A 17876-nucleotide genomic window follows, 5' to 3' on the forward strand; every position below is an offset into this window, starting at 1 on the left:
ATACTAGAAAAAAAAGGACACATCAACTGACTTTTTTATAGTTTGGATTCAAATAAACCGGTTAGAACATAGAAAAATCTGGTCAACTTAGGCGGCCACCTTTGCCCCCATTTAGTAGTCACAAATTCATCAACCTCTTCTTCTCCCTTTCCCACCTCACCCCCCACACACACACACACACCAACAACAATAAAACCTAATAATACTAAAACTGGACACAACAATTTAGTATATAGTATTCCATTTCCAATCTATCACAATAATACTATTCCTTCCCATTCAAAATCTGGTCAAATTAAACAAAAAGATAGTGTGTTTCACTTCACATCACTAAAATATTCGAGCGTACGTGCATCTAGTTGCCGGGCCCACCCCTACATTCAACCAAAAACAATTGACCTCAAAAACTAAAAAACAAAAACCCCATTATTTTCTTCCAAATTCCACATTTTCAATTCGTTAATTATTTTACGAAGAACATGAAATCCCAACCACCACTGTAACAATTATTCCCCAATTCCAATACAAGATCAATCAGAAGCTCACTGATCATGTCAGAAGACGAATCCGATCACCTCCTCCTTCGCGCCGCAGTTGTCGTCTTCCTCCTCCTCATCACAGGTATAAATTTAATCATTTCTTGCTCAATTATATTCTGCAACTGTGTTTGTTTATTCGATTTGAGAGTTTCGAGGATGATTGTCGGATTTGACCAGCATTTATTACACCAACTTTGATACGATATTAATCAATCCTCTGTTTTTTGTAGGAGAGCTCGTGATTGGCCAATCATCGCTAGAGACAGACAGAGACATCCTCCTCCAGCTGCAGGCATTTCTCAAGAGAGAAAACCCCATCGCCGAGAATCGAGGCAAATACATTAAATGGAACCCCGACGACGCATCTCCGTGCGCGTGGGAAGGAATCACCTGCGACAACTCCACAAACCGCGTGAATTCAATCGACCTCTCCGACTGCAACGTCGCCGGAGATCTCTTCGATAACTTCTCCGCCCTCACGGAGCTTTCTCACCTAGACCTTTCATCGAATACCATCGGCGGAGTGATAACGGCCGACCTCGGCCGCTGCCGGAGCCTCAAATTCCTCAACTTATCGCACAACATCATCTACGGGGAAGTCAATCTCACCGGTTTAGAAAATCTGGAGGTTCTCGATCTCTCACTCAACAGAATTCAAGCGTTTATCCGTCTCACCATACCGGAAAACTGCTCCAATTTAGCAGTAGCGAACATCTCCAACAACAATTTCACCGGAGAAGTAGGAAACATCTTCGAAAAGTGTATCAATCTGAAGTTTCTCGATCTCAGCTCGAATCGGTTGGAGGGAGACATATGGCCTGGATTCGATCGGATGGAGGAAGTCTCGTTATCGGAGAATCATTTTTCCGGCGCCGTTTCTGCTGCGATTTTCTCCGAAAACTGCAGCTTGACATCGTTGGATATATCTGAGAATCACTTCTTTGGAGAATTTCCATCTCAAATCTCCAATTGTAAAAATTTGGAGATATTGACGCTTGGGGGAAACAATTTCAAGGGGCTAATCCCTAAAGAAATCGGATCATTGCCTAAAATCCAAGCGTTATATTTGGGGAATAACAAGTTTTCAAGAGAGATTCCAGAAAGCTTAGTAGGTTTAGCCAATCTGAAATTCCTTGATTTGAGCAGCAACAGCTTCGGAGGCGACATTCAACAGATTTTCGGCCGATTGAAGCAGGTGAAATATCTTCTCCTCCATAAGAATTCATATGTAGGAGGATTTCACACATCTGGTGTGCTCGAGCTTCCAAACATCGTTAGATTGGATTTAAGCTACAATAATTTCTCCGGCGAATTACCGGTGGAGATTTCTCAGATGGCGAGCTTGAAATACCTAATTCTCGCCTACAACAGCTTCACCGGCGGGATACCTTCCCAATATGGAAGCCTCTCCGGCCTTCAAGCACTCGATCTTTCCTATAATAGCCTCAACGGATCCATACCTTCCACTTTCGGCAACCTCAAATCACTCCTGTGGCTGATGCTCGCTAACAATTCTCTCTCCGGCGAGATTCCGCCGCAGCTGGGAAACTGCAGCAGTTTATTGTGGCTGAATCTCGCAAATAACCAGTTTTCAGGGGCTTTGCCAACTGAATTAACCGCCATCGGAAACGACGTCGCGCCAACCTTCATGCTCAACCGTCTCGAGAGCGATGATGTGCCGGCTGGCTCCGGCGAGTGCACGGCGATGAAGAGGTGGGTTCCGGCGGATTACCCGCCTTTCAGCTTCGTCTACGTCCTTCTCACGAGGAAGAAGTGTAGGGATTTGTGGGACAGGATACTGAAAGGGTACGGCCTGTTTTCGGTCTGCTCCCCGGGATCGAACATTCGGACGATGCAGATTTCCGGCTACATCCAGCTCAGTGGGAACCAGTTATCCGGCGAAATCCCCGAAGAAATTGGGAACATGTTGAATTTCAGTATGTTGCACTTTGGCCTAAACCAGTTCAGCGGCGAGCTGCCACCTGGGCTGGAGAGGATACCGTTGATGGTGCTGAACGTCACGCGAAACAACTTCTCCGGCAAGATACCACCGGAGATAGGCAACCTCAAGTGCTTGCAGAATCTTGATTTGTCACACAACAACTTCTCCGGCCAGTTTCCGAGCAGCTTGAACAATTTAAGTGATCTCACCAAGTTCAACATTTCTTACAATCGATATATATCCGGCTCTGTTCCGGCCGTTGGACAGCTGGCGACATTAGATAAGTGGTCATTCGTCGCGGACCCTCTCCTCCGGCTGCCTCCGTTCATGACCAATGAGTCGACTGGGGCGCCTCCGGGGAGGAACAGGGGAGGAAGGAAGAATGAGCCTAGGGGAATAGGTGTGTTTTTAGTGGTGTTGGCTTTGGTTCTTGCTGCTTCAGTTTGTGGGATAATGACACTCATAGTGTGTCTCCTTATTAAGAGCCCTATTGACTCGAGAGGGTATCTCTTGAATGAGTCTAAGGGAGTCGAGTTCGGGTCAGGCTCGAGCTCGTCTTCGCCATGGGGGTCGAACACGATCAAGGTCATTCGCTTGGACAAAACGGCCTTCACGCATTCGGATATATTGAGGGCTACTAGAAGCTTCTCGGATGAGCGAATCATCGGCAGGGGAGGGTCGGGCACGGTGTACAGAGGTGTGCTGCCCGATGGTAGGGAGGTGGCGGTGAAGAAGCTGCAGTCGGAAGGTGTGGAGGGGGAGAGGGAGTTCAGAACTGAGATGGAGTTGTTGAGTGGTAATGGACTAGGTTGGCCTCATCCGAACCTAGTCACCCTCTACGGTTGGTGCCTCAACAGTTCGGAAAAGCTGCTCGTGTACGAGTACATGGAAGGGGGCACCCTAGAGGATCGCATCACCGACCGGATCGGCCTCAACTGGCGGAGGCGTCTGGATGTCGCGGTGGACGTGGCACGGGCGCTGGTGTTCCTGCACCACGAGTGCTACCCGAGCATCGTGCATAGGGATGTCAAGGCGAGCAATGTGCTGCTTGATAAGGATGGAAAGGCCCGGGTGACTGACTTTGGGCTGGCCCGGGTGGTGGACGTGGGTGACAGCCATGTCAGCACCATGGTGGCAGGGACCGTGGGGTATGTCGCGCCCGAGTACGGGCAGACGTGGCAGGCAACGACGAAAGGCGATGTGTATAGCTTTGGTGTGCTGGTGATGGAGCTGGCCACGGGGAGGCGGGCGGTGGATGGTGGCGAGGAGTGTCTGGTCGAGTGGGCAAAGCGGGTCATGGGGGACGGCCAGAGACCTCTGCCCGTGGCTCTGCTCGTGTCGGGTCTGGCTGATGGAGCTGACAAGATGGGTGAGTTGCTCCGGGTCGGGCTATGGTGCACGGCTGAGACGCCGCAAGCTAGGCCTAACATGAAGGAGGTGTTGGCAATGTTGTTTAGAATTTCTTGCACACAAAAGGATTTTGAACATGTTTCTGATTTTCTTTGATTTTGTTCAAATAGGATTGATGTATAGGCTTTTCTCTGGTATTATTCTTTCTTGTAATTAACACACATTGTTAGAAAGGGGAAATTTCACCATTTTTGCATCATGTTGTTATTCCAATAGATTTGACAAATAAACATCAATATTTCCTTCCCAAACCACACTAAAACATATTTTGACTTACAGCACCAGAAGGTGTGACAAAATTGCTTGGTTTTCTCAATATGAAAAAGCTTGTTTTATTTTGGCAATCTATGATGGTGAATTCTTATAGTACTAGTGCAACACATAATTGTGTTGTGAAAATTCAATAAATAGATCCATCCAGTTTCTAATTAGGTAGAATCTTGAGGTCCATGTTGAGTAAAATGTGTGCTGGTATAAGCAACTTGAAGCATCTCCTCATCTTGTTCATACGATTCGCGATACGTCTCCAAGTTCGTTTCAGCATTCACAACCGCAGAGATGCAAAGCACCTTCCTCCACTCCTCCAAATGTGGAAAACCGGTGTAGTCCGCGTATTTGTCACAATACTGCAAACAAATGGAAAATAGCATCACATTGTGCAATAAGGTGAATTCCATTCATGAAAATGAACTATATCAGCATAGTCTTTTTATACCTCAAACTCAGCAATCTCATGTGTATAGTGCTTTGGGATGCCAGCGGCCTTTCTCGAGTCATAAAACTCCTTGATCGATTGCATCATAGCATCCCATGATGGCAAACTCCTTTTGCCAGACAAGAGTTGAGCAATCCATATTGCTTGGGATTCAAAGAAAGGAAATCCAATGATCTACATTTATAATAATAATAATAATAAACAAATTTAGCAAAACTTGAGTTAGAACATACTAGTATATGGTTGTACATGGAATGCATTTACCTTTCTTGGGATGCCAATAAAAGATAGAGAAGGTGCTAGTGAAGGAGGGAAGGTATGCTCATAGAGGGGTCCCACCCTGTCATCTTCTATCCTCACTATTCCTTTAGTATCAAGAAATGGGAATGAATATGAGTACCTACACAATCCCCACTTGTACTCATTAGCTCTTGTCATCCATGAACTAGTGTATGCTTCAAGATATGGTCACATAAAGTATAGTTTGAACTAAGCATGGTCATGGTAAAGTGACGGTTTACCCGGTACAGTATATGATGGTGTCGGCTATGATCCACGAGCCATCACGGAATAGGACCTTCCCGTCCTCGTGTAGGGACTCTATCTGCGGCCATGAAGAAGCTATTAAAAGGAAATCAACTATGAAATGTTTTTGCTTAAAATGTTGAAATAACAAACCTGTGGTTTGAGGTGTAGATTATCATGTTTAGCAATTACTTTTGATAGGCCTTGAGAAATATCAGGAGATTTAGAACTTAGGTAGATCTCCTTTGCCACATTCACAAGCTCCATTGAAATGTCTTGTCCACTCAAAGAACTCCCAACGACCACAACTACCTTTAATAATTTAGAATAATCAAAAGAAAAATGAAATATAAAGTTAGTTACTATAGATTTGTTGGTATGTTTTAGAGCAAAGTAATCAACCCTTCATCAATAAAACTGATGAGAAATTAGTTAGGTATGCATGTCTACCAATAATTGGCGGTTAAACCTTTCCTTGCAAATTATTACTATGTCTTGTCTTTACTAAATAAAACATTAAGTTTTACATTACCTCGTTCTTGAATGGTTGTGGAACTCTGTAAATGTGGCTATGCATCTGTTTTCTCCTCCATGCATCCATTCCTAATCATTTTCCAAGATCGAATATCAATGGATTGAGTCATCGAAAGATGATATTTATGAAACAACGAACTGATATAGTTTTACTTGGATTATGACTTTAAGAAAAGTTCTGAAATGAAGTTATAATAAGATATATATGTCTTGAATAGTGAAATGTATATTATACCTTTGATTGAAGGCAACCTTGGGTGGGAGTAATGCCCGGTGGCTACAACCACCGCGGCATAGACTTCCTCCACCTCCTTCTCCTTCTCCGCCTTGCTTTTCACCACCCACTTCAAATGCTCCTTGTCAAGAACAGGGAAGTCAAGCATCTCCACATTCTCAACCCGAGTATTGAACCGGATATGCTCTCTCAATCCGAAGGAGTCACAGAAATCTTGCAAGTAGAGAAGAAGTTCTTTATGGCCAGGAAACCTCCTCATGTCCCTACCCTTCTTGCCACGAAATGGAAAATCAGTGAACCCCATGATTTCTCGAGGCGAAATCAGCCTCAACGAGGCGTAGACGCTGCTGTGAACCTTCAAGAACCGGGTTCGGCCTAGAGGGTTTTCTTCCTCCACTTTAGAGTCATAGAGCCATTGCCCTCCAACATCATGCTTTTGTTCAATGACCACCACTTTATGGCCCTCTCTTCTCAGCTCCCGGGCCGCAACTAGACCGGCCGGTCCAGCTCCGATCACGCACACATTCTTGGACAAGTTCAAGTCGGAAACCATTGTTATTTTGGTTGAGTTGATCTCACTATTTTTTGGTATGTGTATATAGGAGGAGAGGTGTGACAAGAATTAATTTGTGTGATTGATATATGGGTCCATTGCATGTGAGGCTATTTATAGTTGAAAAGAAGGGCATATGTTGATTTGGGATTGCTAGTTTGGTAGATATATAGGAGACAAACGTGAAAAAATATGATCATTTAATACACATTATACGTGTTGGGAGTCATCTTTTGGAATCTTAAACTGAAAGAAATAATAAGTTTTTTTCCCATAGTCCTTGTGTGAGGCTGTGTTAGAAATTAATAAATTGTTTATCTAGTTCGATACAAGTGTAATCAGGTCTAGGGAGCCTAAATTCTCGGTACAAGATTGGACCGCACAATTGACAATGAGAGAAAGCAATTCTATATATTCTAATTCTGGTCATACTTCATTATAAGAAAATATTCATCAGAAAACAAATCTTAGTGAAGATAAAGTGAGCTTATTCATTACATTATCATTTTTTATAGATATTTTCTATATCTATTTTATAAAAGATATCATATTTTTTTCAACTCATTTTGAAAAATTGATACTCCCTCCATCCCTAAAAATTTAATAAACTTGTATATGACACAGGTTTTAGTGTAGTTTCTCTATATTATTATCTATCTTAAAAGTCAAGAAGTGAGTACTAAACAACACACGTTCTAAGCTATAGAAATTGGTGAGCTAAAAATCCAACAAATAAGAATAACTAAAACATCCAATGCAAAACAAATATCGAAATCATCAACAAATCAAAATATTATTTAATTATAAGGGACATATTTTTAGTTGTTATTATTATTATTAAGGGTAAGGGAGAAATTAGAGATTTAAGAAATACTACCTCCGTTTTTTAAAAATAGAAACATTTGAAACGACATGGGTTTTAATGCACAATTGGTAAAATAAAATAAAATAAGGTAAAGTAAGAGAGATGATGAGAAAAATGAGTAAAGTAAGATAGATGAAGAGATCAAATAGTTGAAATAGAGTTAGTGATTGTGGGATTCAGTTCCTAAAATAGAAAATTTAAAAAGATTCTATTTTTAAGAGACGGTACAAACGAATTAGTTTATATTTTTAAGAGACAGAGGTGGTAATAATCTTTTGGCAGACTATCTCTATCAATTAATTGCTATTGACGTGCAATGGGATGGAATACTGCCTTGCTAGCAATTATTTAAGTTTGTGGGACAAACATTGAATTTATTGAGCAAAAAAATGAAATAGAATCAAGGGTCTATATTTCCATATCATATTATCAGTACTTTTTATGTTATTTGAAAGGAGTGTACTAATATGCTTCTGCGTTTGTTTTCAAAACTGATGAAAAAATAAAGGTACGCATTTATATTAGTATTATCAAAATATCTATGATCACGCAATATTAACGATAGTGGAGTTATTTTGATTGTCAATGATTTATTTTAAATGAATATAATGTTAAAAAATGATTAGTTATAAGTAGTTAACAACTGTGAGTCATGGTTTGCAAATTACCTCACCATTTTAGTATTTTAGAAGAAAAGTCAGAGACATGAGGTAGGTATACAATATAAGCTGTATGACCGACAATTTTTCAGAATTATTACCTATGATTTGTAGAAAATATATGAATTTATATATAAAGATATCAAAAAGAAAATTCGAGAATTTACTACGTTATCAAGTTTTTGTTGAATTTTAGATCTATAGCAAGTTTATAAAGTTGGTAAATGGAAAAATATTTTCTATTTACCTTTATCTTTTTTTTCACAAAGTTTAAAATTAAGAGAAGAAAGTTACATTTAGTAACTAAACTTTTATATTTGAACAAAAGAAGACAAAACTTGCAGGTAAAAACATGTTAACTCACATTTCCATGTAAATCGACAATAGCAATCATGATATTATGTGTATTTCATTGAAAGTGGAAACGAGCTGTCGAAACTATAAATTAATATTGTGAAACTTACTACATAAAGTATATATGTAACGAATTAAATATTTTCGTGTTAAATTTTGACTCTCAAAATGTTTAATAATCATTGAAATTTTTAAACAAGTTATAATAATCACATACTACAAAGTTTTCAGATTTTGCCTTAAGCTTATAAAATTTCCTTAATAAGTAAACTACCTTAAATCAATGAAGAATGAGAAGTTTATAGAAAAGATATTAGTTCTGGAAACATATATGTGTGAGATTTTTAATTAATAAACTATAATTTGGTGTCTGATGATGATTATCTAATTAATAAAATAACATTACAGAAAGGTAGTAATTAATCAAGCTTCTAAATGGGGAAAGGTTAATTTGTCCAACAACAGAAACATGACAGGTAAAGCTAATGTAAATCATAAGTAATAAAAAATACAAATTGTTTACCTCACTCAACACAAGATAATCAATTGATGCTTATTGATAATAATTATTAACTAAAATTTACATAACCATTGCCCCTAATAATGAAACCCTTGACCAATAGTTAATCACTTAATCATTACTAATTAAAATATAAAAATAGTTTCAATAACAAGTTAATGCACGGACTTTCATCAAAATGGCAAATTAAAGAGTTTCAGCAAAGATATCAACCTTTTATCTTTTAATCAACAGAAAATTAATTCTTAATTTATTTTGACGGGATACTAAAAATAATACTAGCATAGTGTTAATTAGTAAGGATATAGTTAATACATTCAAAGTAGCAACATAAAAAAGACTAAAATTATGATGAATATTTATGTTACTTTATGAGATTGCCTCCATTCGAAGTGATCGAGTGGGCATTTGTATAATCATTTAATTTGTTTTACCATATTACCATTCATTTCTCTGATCAAATGTCTACTTGTCCTTTTCAAATGTTTGCTTTCCATTTTAATAATTTTCTATGTTGTAAGTTGTAACATAATTTTAATATTGTGTTGTACCATATGAAGTTGTGAGGAAGCAAATTCCGATTACTTAGAACGTCGCATGTGGTTTCGGTATGGGGTTTAACAAAAATTAGCAATTAAATGTGTTATAAGTATAATAAATACTGTAATGTGAGCCTCATTTATAATAGTTTAATAATGAGTTACTGAAATATAAGTTTTATATTAAAAATAAAGAATAAAGCTATGTGGTCACATTATGACCAGCCATAAATTAATTAAATAACAAAAAAATTGATTTTTTTTCAAATTTTTGGTTTAATACTACTTGATTTTACTTTTATATCATCTTCATTATATGTTGCTCAAAATGTTAGTGTTGCTCTTTCGTAGTTTTTGCTCAACTTATTACTACTGTCATTTCTTGATTGTTGCTCAACGTATACAGTAATTCGTGATATTAATGTGTTTTACGTAATGGAATTCAAAGATAAGTATCAACTCACAAGTCCATTCACACACATATAAGTTTATATCGGTAATTCTAATTTTTGTCTACATGTAAATGGACTAAATTAACTCTTTATGGCCGGCCACATTATGGCCATTTAGCATCACTCAAAAATAAAAAAATAAAATTAACATTTAGTGAAAGATACACCAAAGATAAAATGAGAATTTTAATTGACCTAAATATTTAAGATTACTCTATACCTAAAGGTAAGATCATACCATGATCATTTAATTAAAAATAGACGAATCTTTTTCATTCAAACATGACTTGTCTTCCGCATCACGTTGGTCGTTCTTATTCATAACAAGAACACACTTTCAAGATCCTATGCCTCTCAAATATGATAAGGTTAGTATAGATTCAATCAAATAGATCTTCAACTTACATGTCATTTTTGTTTTGTTTCTCCTTCTCAATTGTTGTGTGATTGATAAGATTCAAAACGCTATTAAGATTCAATTTTACTAATATCTAAAAAAATCATAATTTGATCTATTTAGATAGCATAATTTTATTTCGTGATTAATTTAAAACTTTCAAGACAAACTAAATTGATGGTGGGGTTTGGTCAAATCAAATCAAAACTTGTGAACAATCTTTCCTGCAATGGACTACTTTTTAAAGAGTTTGAACTTGCAAATCAAGCTTTATATGCTGCACAAACAATTATGGCATGTTTGGTTGCACCTTACCTTGGGTTTAGGTAAATGGGGTATTATTCTAAATTAAAGGTTGCTTCTTTTACCACATTTTTCGCTTTTTCATCGCCTTTCAAAGTAGACAATATTCATTAGACTCGGGGATTCTACAAATAAAAGTAACAAATATTGATTTTCTATGCAATATCGACTCTTTGTGACAATATTAGATTTTCAAGATGTATAGTGTGGACAGCCGCAACAAGCCGGAAAACCAATCATAAATAGAATGTAACTAATTGTAAATTGATAAGTGCTAATTAAAAGATAACTATACAATAATTAAATTGATCATTAATTAATTATAAGGGCAAATTGCCGGAAGAAAACTGAGGTTGGTCAAAATTTAGTCCATCCAGCAACTTTAAAAATCAATCTAAAAAATTAATATGAATATGTTCTCAAGTATCCCACAATTAAAAAATTCATAATTTATTCATCAATTTTCCCTAATTCTAATTAGTGATTAATTAATCACTAGATTGGGCGAGTGTCTGAGCTCATATAGAAAGACCCACTTCAGCATACTGGGCCAATACATTGGGCTTTTCTGCATTTACAAGCCCACCTGTTTCTATCTCCAATGTAACATTAGTATCCTTACCCGAAATACTAATAATAATATAATAATGATGATGATAATAATAATAATAATGATGATAATAATAATAATAATATTGTAATGAATTATGTTTTACCATAGCAATCAGCAACAGAAAAGGTTGGCCTAACAAAGCAAAGCTTAACCTAAAATCACAACTGCCATGATCTAAAGCAATCACTACACAGCCTACTCATGGCAATTCCAATAACTTGGCCAAATCACTAAAACTGCACAAGAAATGCCAAAAACCACAAAATCTAGCCAAGAATTTAATGATATGCACAGATGAGGGGTTCACAGAGGTTTGGAAGATGCTTCCTGTATGTAAGCGGAGGCTTCCTCTTCCGATAGCTGCTCCCCTTCAACGAGCCCTGTGATCAAGGTATTAGCATACTCCTTGCATGGTGGATTGATCGGGAACTTGCCAGACATGAAATCGTCCACATCAGAGAGACTGCATCTGCGTGCAGGCAAGCAACGAGATAAGATCAGAGGTGCTATCATGATATGATACACAGGATATGAAGATGTAAACTTACGTCATTGTGAGAACTGGAGTACCTCCCTCGTTTCCTAAGTACACGAGATTATGGTACCAACCTCCCTGCATTGAGCCAAAATGCAATCAGAAATGTTTCACTCGATCTTTTTCATGCGCAGACGAAAAAATAGCGTAGGTAAATTATATTTTAGACATTGGTTTTGGTGTAGCTTAAAACGTGACCGAGTACCTGCACAAGCTCCACCGAGATGGATTTTTCAGTTTGAATAGTCTGTAAAGCGGCTGAATCAAACAAAGGATGACTCGTTTCCAGATTCAAAGAGTTCTCCTGAAATAGCACGTCATTGAATTGCTCCAGCCTAATGCAAAGAAATAGCCTCAGGGGAAACAACTTCGATAGAGATACATGATGATTGGAAGATCTTAAATCACGTGTCAATAGGAAAAGACATACGTAATTTTGTAGAGGCACAAGTGAGCTTTCTCCTGCGCATTACTATTGGGATGGAGGAAAGCAACACCTCCTGGACCCCAGGTGGCTGTACGCTCTCGTGCAAAGAACAAGCGATGAGGGAAAGTTTTCCAAATGATTCCTTTGGGCTTGCTTTTGTCCATTGAACCCACACATGGCCTCCTCATTCCTTCTATCTGGAACACATGGATTACAAAATCGAGCATATGAGTACATGAAACTACTAATATATACTCTCTCGATCCATAAAGATTATACTCCGTATAAAGTTTGACCGGTACACATTTTAGGAAAATAGTTGGTGGGTTTGTTTTTAGTGGATAAAGGGTATAACAAGGGTCCCACAATGAAGAAAAGGTGTGTTTTTGGACGTTCGTAAGGTTGAGATATAAAGTAGAGTACTAATTTGTTTCCTACATTTTTTAATTTTTTGAACGCAGGTGCACACAATGTTGAAGTCAAGTCTTTACCTGTCCACCTTCAATATAGCAGCGAAACCTCGCCATTTTCATGTTTGATCCATAGGTTGCATACCATACGTCAACTTTTGAAAGCTCTGATCTCCATGAAGGTTTCATTTTCGCTTCCTGGTCTACTGAAAGGAGTAAAGGCAGTTCAACTCAAGATAAAGAGAACAAATGGAAAACGAACGACACGAAGTTAAATTTAAAACTTGTAAGAAGAACAATCCTCTGAAGAGGGCCAAGACAGTACTCTGAAGATGCCTAATAATCCTAAAAGAGGCCAACGGTTGATACCTTCTTAAAACACTTTCTTTTCAGAGATATCTAGCTCATATAAAGATGACCTATTTATAGGACTTCTACAAACTCTATTCTAGGAATGTAAATCAACATATAAGTAAACAAAGAAACAAATCCTCAACATTTAAAGTAATTTTCAACAATCTCCATAATAATGAAAATAATCTCAAATTAATCTCAAGAGATAATGGAGATCACTAGCTTGATCTATATCATTTACATTTAGTCAACACTTCATTCAGCCCAACTACATCATGATTCATGAAGCGCCACCCAACTTTTTTTATTTATAAGAATATAATGTTCTTGTTACCTTGACTATCTAAGTCGATTTTCAGGTTAGATAAAGGTAGTATGACATCGTCAATAGTCAGGACTTCTTCTGGTACGGCGAGAACAATGTCTTCAGTTTCGCCTTCAGAATCAGAGCTCAAGACCTGGAATTTGAGAGTTTATCAGGACAGTGTACTGTCTATGCATCATGTCACCACCAACAGGAGTAGACAATTTAGAAATACTGGAGGATAATAAATTCTTACCGCAATTTGAGTTGTTTTATTTATCGTCTTCTCAGGTAATTCTCCACCAAGTACTGGCCAATATGTGCTTAATTCTCGGCGCACCTAACCAGATAAACCGAGTGAAATCACTGACAAATCATATGCTGAAGTCACATTAAGTACGTTAATTCAACTATTTGAAAGCTTTGGTATGTAACTGTTACCTCTTGTATCACGCGCCATGTAGAAGCAAAAGGGTAAGCCTCTGACACAACATTAGGTGCCTTGCCGTGAAGCAATACATCAACACATGCCCGGGCAGAAGTTGCAATTGAGTTCAGATTATATCCTCCTTCGAGGGCCATAACAATCTTTCCCCCAGCAAACTCCATCAACTACATCAAGCATCATATGCAATAAAGTAATTAGATAAAAATGATACTAATATCTGAATTGATAGCTAGGCACGATGAAGAGATAAGAGATACTGAGCACACCTATGTAATAACAGAAAAGAAACGAGACAGCAGAAAAATAAGTAGAACTGTTTCAAGTACTAACCTTGTCTAGCATAATTGAGTATCCATGTGGAGTAATACAACAGCCGCCCAGTGGATCCCCTATGGCTGTTCAAATTCACCACAAAAATAATTCATAAATAAACCTTTATTTAATAAATGGGGTAAACATGAAAATTCACAAAACTACACAACATCGATACACAAACAAAGAATTTGAAGTACAGATAACTCGAAACGATGAATTACAAAAGACAAGAAGCATATTAAGAGATGCATAAGGATCAGCTACTAAGTTCATTAGAAAATCAGCTAACCTGCATCAAACCCGGCAGAGACAATTATCATGTCGGGATAGAATTCCTTGGCAACAGGAATCAATATGTTGTCCCAAACAGCAAGGTAGTCCGCATCTCCACACCGGCCATGCTCCCAGGGAACATTAATGTTGTGACCTGCGCCTGAATCTTCCCCAGTCATGATATATGAGCCGTCATGACCAGATGGATAGAATGTCCCGGAATCATATCTAACAGAGGCAATAAAAAATCAATAAAATCCTCCATCATGGCGAGAAACGATATCACAAATAGTATTAAAAGCAAGTATCATATTTATTGATTTGGAAATTGGAAGACTTTCTTTGATCAGGTTCCTGTTATAGAGTAATAATAACTACAAGAGGCAAACTCCATAACTTGGTTAGATTGGGGCAATATATAGTCCAAAAAGGCAAAAAGTTCACATTTTAAGAGTATATTACGATTATTAGCATTTATAAATGACGACTGGATCAAGGTAAGAAGATATAAGAAACAATCACTTATATAAATCTATTTTTAAGTGCAGTCAACAGAACAAAACAGGTAGAACAACACTAGATTATGCCTGGGGAATCTTTACTGAATGGAATGTTTTGAAAGGCTCCAAAGCGCTTGGACCATTGCAACATTATATGTTTGTTGTTTTTCAAACCTCTGATTTATGTTCCCATCAAGAATATATTTTAAACATATAAAGACTTCCAGACACAATGGTATTACATGAATACATACCACTCCTACTTTATGAGAAAACGCCTTGCTTGTTTGTCTTACAATCCTGCACACATTCTTCTCTAGAAAAAAATATTAAAACTTGAGCAGAAAACCTTCATGTACCTATGCACTGAGAAGAAAAGTACTCGAGGGTCTTTGTAGAACATCTTTTGAGTACCATTTCCATGATGGACATCCCAGTCAACTATGAGGATTTTGTTGATCCCCAAATCTCTCTATGGTACATAAAGTAGTCAAAGTTCAATAACAAGCATGGGAAATGTACCATGTTATGAACAATCCTAACTAAGACTTGAAACTGATACTTACTCTTTCGTTCAATAGATAACTTGTAGCAATAGCAACATTGTTATATAGGCAAAAGCCCATTGGTTCACCTTCCTCTGCATGATGACCAGGAGGCCTCACAATAGCGAAGGCTGAATCAAGTTCCCCTTTAGCAACCTTTTCTGCAGCCTACAGTAGAAAATGACAATAGTTGTAGAAAATGAGAAAGTATTGGGATGAAAATTTTTCAAAATTTATGATAAAATTATACTTCAAAAGTATAGACTACACTGCTAATAAGTCATAACTATTAACTCATGAGTCACAACATATATCCTTCATAGGAGAATCTCAAGGGTAATATCAAGTTTTCTTGCAAAGAAGTAAATCTGAGGCAGAGTGAGTATTATCAGTGAGAGAGACTTATGGAGATTTCCAGGGAAATCAAGCTTTATAAAATTTCAAAACCACCTGATTATAACATCTGACTTGTTACTTCCCGAATTTCCAGACATCCTGTTTAAATAACCTAGAACTGTCAACGCTGAATGTTGTACTTAGAAAATACCCTTTTCCAAAACCAACTGATTGTTACTTTTTCAACTTGTGCTTCACAGAAAAATACATAAATCGTTGGCGTGTGTCCACCTCAACTATCTCAAGGGCCATACCTCTATGACAGAGCCAGCAGCAAGAGAAGCAGCTTCAGTTGAGCCTTCACTGAAATATATGGAATTAAACCTTGCAGCAAGTCTTGACCTCTTTGACTCGGAGTTAACGGAACTAATACTCTTGATCAAACTGATATGTTTTTTGGTGTGAACCAACGCTAAATGATTATCCTCCACATCCTTGGCCTTCAAAATAATACATCTGGACAAGGCACGAATAATACTGTTCAGGTCATTTCTCCAAGTTAAAACACCCCCCTTTCTAGAGACCAGAATCAGTAATCACTAGAACAACAAAACAACAAAGTTTAAGTCAAGCTGACAAAACTACTCCTATGTTAGTAATGAACGAGCATCAAAGTCAAAACAAGGAAATTTCGATACATAATTACAGGATTAGTAAGAATTCCACAACAAGTAAACACAAAATAGAAAAAGACAGCAACCAACTGAGAATAGAGACCAAGCACAAATAAAAAAAAAAGTAGTCCTGATTTTGGGGTAAAAAGAAGGGACCTTTTGGCGAGGCCAGAGGAATTGAGGAGGCTCCAGATGGCCAGAATCCGATCAGGACATTCAGGGTGATGCTCCTCAGCAGGGGCAGGGGCGTAGTGTTTGCACATTCGCTCATCAAAAATCAAACCCACCCGCCGATCTTCACCGCCGTTGCTTCTGCTCAATGAGCTCTCAATTTCACCATTTGACTCCATCTCTCCACCTCTACTTTTTCCCTTTCTTTCTTTCTCAGTTTGTGTGAGAAATAGCTCTACCAAGTTTGAATTTTGAGCGAGTGAAGGAGAAGAACGAAAGAATCCTTCTTTCCCTAGAAAAAAGTGAATGAATCTTGTAACTGAAACGATTTATAATTTTCCCCCTATTCATTTCCAATTAAATCAACGAATCCAATCGTCTCGCTATCTTTGTTGGCGTAATTTTATTAGATTTTCTTTTATTGAATTAAAAAGCCTAAAAATTGATTCAAATTTTAAAAAAAAGAGGGGGGGGGGGGGGGGGGGGGGGGTAAGAGCACAGTTTTAAGTCAATATTGTGAAATCAACTAATTTATTTTGTTACTGTAAATAAACAAATCAATTTACAAGAAAGTTGCAAGATTCCATCTTAATATACATTAGGTCATGAATTTGAAATTTGAATACAACTATACAAGAGATGAGAACCATAAACTCCAGTTGCCTGAACTGGGTTCGTTTTTACCTTATAATTAAATTAAACATATAGTAGTAAATGGTGTAATTAGTCTGTCTATGAATTCACTACTAAGAGCATCCGCAATAGCGGACATCCGCTATTGCATCGTCGGAGGCGGAGGCGGACGTCCCATGCGGACGAGAGGTCGTCCGCCGGTGTGCGCGGACGTCCGTCATGACGTCCGCTATTGCGGCGACACGACGGACGTCCCGACGGGACGTCCCAAATTTTCGATTTGATTATTGGGATGTCCGTCGGGATGTCCTTAGGGATGTCCGCTATTGTGCAGTGGGATGTCCTTATGACGTGACAGGAGGTGTTTTGGGATGTTCGGTGGGATGTCCGTTGGGACATCCGTCCCTATTGTAGATGCTCTAAGCCGTGAGGTTTGATTGTTGCCATTGTATTTTTACGAATATCCACAATACAGGTCAAGGCCTAGCTAGCCGAAAGGTTCCCGAAGTATTTATATCGGTTTATATTCGCTTTCTAGATCGATTTTTTGCTCAAACCGAACTGAGCCGAAAACCAAAATTTAGAAAAAATGAAAACCAAACCGAATAATTTGAAAATCAAACTATAAAACGAAATCCAAACCAAAGAATTTGCATAAACATATCTAATAAACAAAAAATCGAACTCAAAACTGAAATTGCATAATATTATATCAAACAACGAAAAATCCAATAATTATTTTCTATAATTAATACAAAAATAAATATAGTATCAACCGATTAACATATTCAAACAA

At 37.8% G+C, this 17876-nt stretch overlaps 3 protein-coding genes across 5 annotated transcripts; 1 reads left to right on the forward strand and 2 right to left on the reverse strand.

Annotated features, from left to right (window-relative positions):
* Positions 1–255: 255 nt before the first annotated feature.
* On the forward strand, positions 256–4090 carry LOC121765222 (probable LRR receptor-like serine/threonine-protein kinase At1g74360). The gene is made up of 2 exons (XM_042161276.1): positions 256–621; positions 770–4090. Exons 1-2 carry the CDS (start codon positions 552–554, stop codon positions 3985–3987), a joined length of 3288 nt encoding a protein of 1095 aa, XP_042017210.1. The 5' UTR covers positions 256–551; the 3' UTR covers positions 3988–4090.
* A 152-nt stretch (positions 4091–4242) lies between these two features.
* On the reverse strand, positions 4243–6560 carry LOC121765234 (flavin-containing monooxygenase FMO GS-OX-like 9). Its single transcript, XM_042161300.1, has 7 exons — positions 5901–6560; positions 5664–5734; positions 5285–5443; positions 5128–5210; positions 4871–5006; positions 4607–4780; positions 4243–4517 (listed from the first exon to the last, which is right to left on the reverse strand). The coding sequence occupies exons 1-7, from the start codon at positions 6451–6453 to the stop codon at positions 4320–4322; spliced, it is 1374 nt and encodes a 457-aa protein (XP_042017234.1). The 5' UTR covers positions 6454–6560; the 3' UTR covers positions 4243–4319.
* Positions 6561–11202: 4642 nt separating this feature from the next.
* Positions 11203–16777, reverse strand: LOC121765225 (histone deacetylase 5-like). 3 transcript variants are annotated; one of them, XM_042161280.1, is made up of 14 exons: positions 16433–16777; positions 15917–16118; positions 15288–15434; positions 15081–15193; positions 14238–14449; positions 13964–14028; positions 13627–13797; positions 13442–13525; positions 13216–13339; positions 12609–12733; positions 12121–12314; positions 11896–12025; positions 11704–11768; positions 11203–11618 (listed from the first exon to the last, which is right to left on the reverse strand). In XM_042161280.1, exons 1-14 carry the CDS (start codon positions 16624–16626, stop codon positions 11459–11461), a joined length of 1986 nt encoding a protein of 661 aa, XP_042017214.1. In that variant the 5' UTR covers positions 16627–16777; the 3' UTR covers positions 11203–11458. The 3 variants fall into 3 exon arrangements, with proteins under 3 accessions (XP_042017214.1, XP_042017213.1, XP_042017212.1); XM_042161279.1 differs by having other exon boundaries at positions 11203–11624; positions 12609–12730; positions 16433–16776; XM_042161278.1 differs by having other exon boundaries at positions 11203–11624; positions 16433–16776.
* Positions 16778–17876: the final 1099 nt, after the last annotated feature.

The sequence above is a fragment of the Salvia splendens genome, chromosome 14 (assembly GCF_004379255.2).
Source record: "Salvia splendens isolate huo1 chromosome 14, SspV2, whole genome shotgun sequence".
NCBI classification, from domain to species: Eukaryota; Viridiplantae; Streptophyta; class Magnoliopsida; order Lamiales; family Lamiaceae; genus Salvia; species Salvia splendens.

Bases quoted from the DNA above. Each gene is read 5' to 3' on its own strand.
- LOC121765222 (XM_042161276.1), top strand. From the start codon at position 552: ATGTCAGAAGACGAATCCGATCACCTCCTCCTTCGCGCCGCAGTTGTC. The intron at 622-769 runs GTATAAATTTAA...TGTTTTTTGTAG, and splicing joins CTTCCTCCTCCTCATCACAG to GAGAGCTCGTGATTGGCCAA.
- LOC121765225 (XM_042161278.1), bottom strand. From the start codon at position 16,626: ATGGAGTCAAATGGTGAAATTGAGAGCTCATTGAGCAGAAGCAACGGC. The intron at 15,435-15,916 runs GTATGGCCCTTG...TTTCTACTGTAG, and splicing joins CTGCTGGCTCTGTCATAGAG to GCTGCAGAAAAGGTTGCTAA. The intron at 13,340-13,441 runs GTAAGAATTTAT...CTCAAATTCCAG, and splicing joins ATAAAACAACTCAAATTGCG to GTCTTGAGCTCTGATTCTGA.
- LOC121765234 (XM_042161300.1), bottom strand. From the start codon at position 6,453: ATGGTTTCCGACTTGAACTTGTCCAAGAATGTGTGCGTGATCGGAGCT. The intron at 5,444-5,663 runs GTAATGTAAAAC...AAATTATTAAAG, and splicing joins CACAACCATTCAAGAACGAG to GTAGTTGTGGTCGTTGGGAG. The intron at 4,781-4,870 runs GTAAATGCATTC...TTATAAATGTAG, and splicing joins TTATTGGCATCCCAAGAAAG to ATCATTGGATTTCCTTTCTT.